Here is a 4,190-nt window from a genome sequence, read left to right as displayed (position 1 = left end):
AGCTCTGATAGGCTATTTGCCTGAGAGCTCCTATGAATTGAGATCTAATCATACAGGCATAATTCACATCTAATTAGGGATATGCATGTGATTGCATAGCAACATGTATCAAGTAAACAAAAACTTGAAGTCTTCTAAAAAATGAATGTATTCATCCTAATTTCTCCTTTTTCTCTAAAACACTATTCTATTTCTTCTATTTTTATCTGTGTTTGTTTGTTATACATGAAGCAAACTTAAATGGAAAAGAGTAATTTTGTTAAATATATCCTGATGAATTGCCTCTCATATCCCCTCTTCAGCTCAACCATTTTGTGAAAATCATCTCATTTAACAACAGTGTTGGGGAAACAGTTTTCTTCAATGAAAATGGAGAAATGGAAACTGGATTTCATATTATCAACTGGGTAACATTCCCCAACCTTTCCTTCCTTAGAGTCAAAGTTGGAGACATAAAAACCTTGTCTCTCAAAGAAAAAATGTTTACTATTTCAGAGGAAACCATAATCTGGCCAAAGTGGTTTAACCAGGTAGGTTTTGTAACTCTTTGAGTTCTATTCAAGAGTTATACAGCTTTAAGAAAATGATTTGTTGGAGTAACTGTACTTCAACTACCTGAGAAAGTTGTTTGAAAATATAATTTTTCTCCTCCTCTTCTCCTCTACTATGGAGAAAGAATCCAACAAAACACAAAATGTTCAAATATTTCCTTTTGCATAGAATATCAATATGCAGTAATCATATATTTCAGAGCCAGCATGTCACCTCTTCTTGCTTAATGTGTCCATGTGTGAATGTCATGTTTATTTGATTGCATTCATTGGTTTCCATCCATAATCATGACTATATATATTTGGGAGATATAGTCGTTCATTTGAGTTATTATCTACAATTGAAATATTTTTAATTGTAAACTTGTAAGAGGAAAATCAATAATAAACAAAATATCACTGAGAAATGCTAATGAATTCAAAATATGACATTTAAATAACATTTGGTTGGTGCAGATATGCATCAAGTTACTTTTTTAAAAAAATCTGGTTCATCTGAATTCATTCTGAATAATTCATCTATACAAGCACAGGACATTATGGTTATTTGTAGATATGCATATTTGCAGGATGGAAAACTTCTTTCTTTTATCTGTAGACAAAGCCTCTTTCTCTTTGCAATGGCAATTGTCATCCAGGTTACAGGAAGGCCAAAAAGGAAGGGAAACCATTTTGCTGCTAGGATTGTCTTCCTTGTCCAGGAGGAAAGATTTCTAATCAGAAGGGTAAGTGATAACTTGTAGAGGAATGTTTGTTCACTTGTTGTCTGTGATCACAACTGCTGAGATACTCAGGTTTAACAATTAATTGATTTAATTTTATAGACACCCAACTCAACCAAGTGGAAGGCTTACAACTGTAAAATTACAAAACAATTTAAATAATTTAGAAAACATTAAAACAATAAAAACATTCATAAGATAAATAAGTAAGGAATGTGTGCATCATCTGTAGGTGTGAAAAGGCTCTCCTAGCCACAGCTGCCACCTATTGGTTGTCCATCATGCAGTTGTCTATATGGATAAATACCTAAGCAGATTTTGTTATTTCAGTATCATTTTCATGAAAGTTGTTAATAGAATAGAAGGTGGTTTATCTTTCCCTGCAGATATGGACAACTGCTTTCACTGTCCACAAGATCATTATCCAAATGAGGAACAAAACTTCTGCCTTCCCAAATCTATAACATTTTTGTCCTATGAAGAAACACTGGGGAATATTTTTATCAGCTTTATTATTACTTTTTCTATCATCACTATTTTGCTGCTCTGGCTTTTCATTAAACACCATGATACCCCTATTGTGAAAGCCAACAATGAGACCCTCACCTACATTCTTCTCATCTCCCTCCTGCTCTCATTTCTCTGTGTTTTGCTTTTTATTGGTCAGCCTCATCAATGGACATGTCTTCTTCGGCAAGTTACTTTTGGCATCATCTTCTCTGTGGCAGTTTCTAGCATTTTGGCAAAGACTATCATTGTAATTCTAGCTTTCATAGCTACCAAGCCAGGGTCCAGAATTAGAAAATGGATGGGGAAGAGACTGGCTATTTCTATGGTTCTTTCTTGTTCCTTTGTTCAAACCATTATTTGTATTGCATGGCTATCAACCTCTCCCCCATTCCTAGATGCTGACATGTATTCCATACCAAAGGAAATTGTACTAATATGTAAGGAAGGGTCAACTGTCATCTTTTACTCTGTACTTGGTTTTATGGGTTTCTTGGCAATTATCAGCTTCATAGTGGCTTTCCTGGTCAGGAAGTTGCCAGACACATTTAATGAAGCCAAATTTATCACCTTCAGCATGTTGGTCTTTTGCAGTGTCTGGCTGTCCTTTGTTCCAACCTATTTGAGCACAAAGGGGAAATATATGGTGGCTGTAGAGATCTTCTCCATTTTGTGTTCCAGTGGGGGGTTACTGGCTTTCATCTTCTTCCCAAAATGTTATATTATTCTGGTGAGGCCTGATTTAAATAACAAGGAACATCTAAGAAGGGGGAAAAACTAAATAATTTAAAGTTAGCCATAACTAAAACAGTTTATGTTAAAAATATTTCTTTTTCAAGTAACCATCTCGTGTTTTATAAGGCTGTGTTCTCATTACATAATTTCTCTATCCTATAATTTCAGTTAATTACCTGAAAAGCAAACAACAGTATGTCTGTGGAATTTTTGTTCAGTTCTTGAAATGCCTGCTGATCAAAAGCCAAATACCTGTAAGAATATCTCTTTCTATCTTCAGTTGAAATGTCATTCATTCATTTTTCGTTTATTTATTGAAGCACCAGCACTATAGCATATTCTACCTATTCAACATATTTCAAGAATAAAATATGAAATGAAAGCAACATTTTTATTTAAGTATCACTGAGAAGTATAGTCCTTTTTAAAAACAAAAAAACAAAAACCATACTATTAAGAAATTTAAAGTTTGTTTAAAAAGGAAGCCAAAGCAATGTCCATGGAATTTCTGCAAAACACTGACATTCCTGAACTTTGTCAAATTTTGTAAGAAACAAATAAGGATCTAAGAAAAAATATGCTTCAATTTAATGTTTATAGATTTCACCTATTAGCTACATTCTTTAAGAATGAATAATACCATATCTGCATTTGAAATAGTCAGTCTTTTTGTACTTTTGCTTGTTCCGTGTGCTAAGGATCTAGCAGAAGTAGACCATATACGTACTTAGTAGAATCAGTCAGGAAATTTATGCTCCAAAATTAAAACTGCATCTCCAGCAGCAAAAAAGAATTGGATCTGATCCTTTATTAAAGGTAAAGGTAAAGGTTCCCCTGCACATGCGTGCTAGTCATTTCTGACTGTAGGGGCCGATGATCATCTCCGTTTCAAAGCCGAAGAGCCAGTGCTTGTCTAAGGATGTCTCCGTGGTCATGTGGCCGGCATGACTAGACGCCAAAGGCGCCCGGAACGCTGTTACCTTCCCACCGTAGTGGTCCCTATTTTTCTACTTGCATTTTTATGTGCTTTCAAACTGCTAGGTTGGCAGAAGCTGGGATGAGCAACAGGCGCTCACTCTGTTACGCGGCACTCGGGATTCGACCCGCCAAACTGCCAACCTTCTGATGGACAAGCTCAGCATCCTAACCCACTGAGCCACCGGGTCCCTATGATCCTTTATTACAAGTCTCCAAAAATAAAATAAATACTTTAAAATAAGCAAAACAAAAAACCAAAGCCAAACCTCTTATCCAGGATTATCGGGAACATTTAAATGAACATGGAAGATCAATCATTTAGCAATCTGAAATGATTACCAGGAAAAAATAGAAAGGTTCTCAGTCTTCCAAAAGTGGCTTACAATCATTCCTTGAAATTGATTGCCAGCCCTGCCTCAGCTGGCTCTCCAGGAAAGAAAGATGCTTGACTCCATCAGAAGGTTGCAAGGCTCTTTTATTAGATACAACTGGATGCAGTGAAAGCAAGGCCAGATCTGAAGAAATCCCAAACAAACTGTTACATTGTTTTGAAACTGTTATGTATGCAGGAACCTGCATAGCAACAGCCACCAGGGGGCGTTGGCCTGAACGGTTTTGGCGGGAAACCCAGTTTCGGCGGGAAACCTAAGGCCAACCCCATTGGCTGTCCGCTTACCTGGGCAGGTATTTAAGGAGG

The 4,190-nt window shown here is 36.3% G+C and overlaps 1 protein-coding gene across 1 annotated transcript; it reads left to right on the top strand.

Annotated features, from left to right (window-relative positions):
* Nucleotides 1-1,661: 1,661 nt before the first annotated feature.
* LOC308677780 (vomeronasal type-2 receptor 26-like) lies at nucleotides 1,662-2,561 on the top strand (the record flags this gene model as incomplete). The annotated part of the gene is made up of 1 exon (XM_081344476.1): nucleotides 1,662-2,561. The coding sequence occupies one exon, from the start codon at nucleotides 1,662-1,664 to the stop codon at nucleotides 2,559-2,561; it is 900 nt and encodes a 299-aa protein (XP_081200602.1).
* Nucleotides 2,562-4,190: the final 1,629 nt, after the last annotated feature.

Source organism: Vipera berus, assembly GCF_964194415.1.
Source record: "Vipera berus genome assembly, chromosome: Z".
NCBI classification, from domain to species: domain Eukaryota; kingdom Metazoa; phylum Chordata; class Lepidosauria; order Squamata; family Viperidae; genus Vipera; species Vipera berus.
This window is presented reverse-complemented; position numbering and strand designations above follow the sequence as displayed.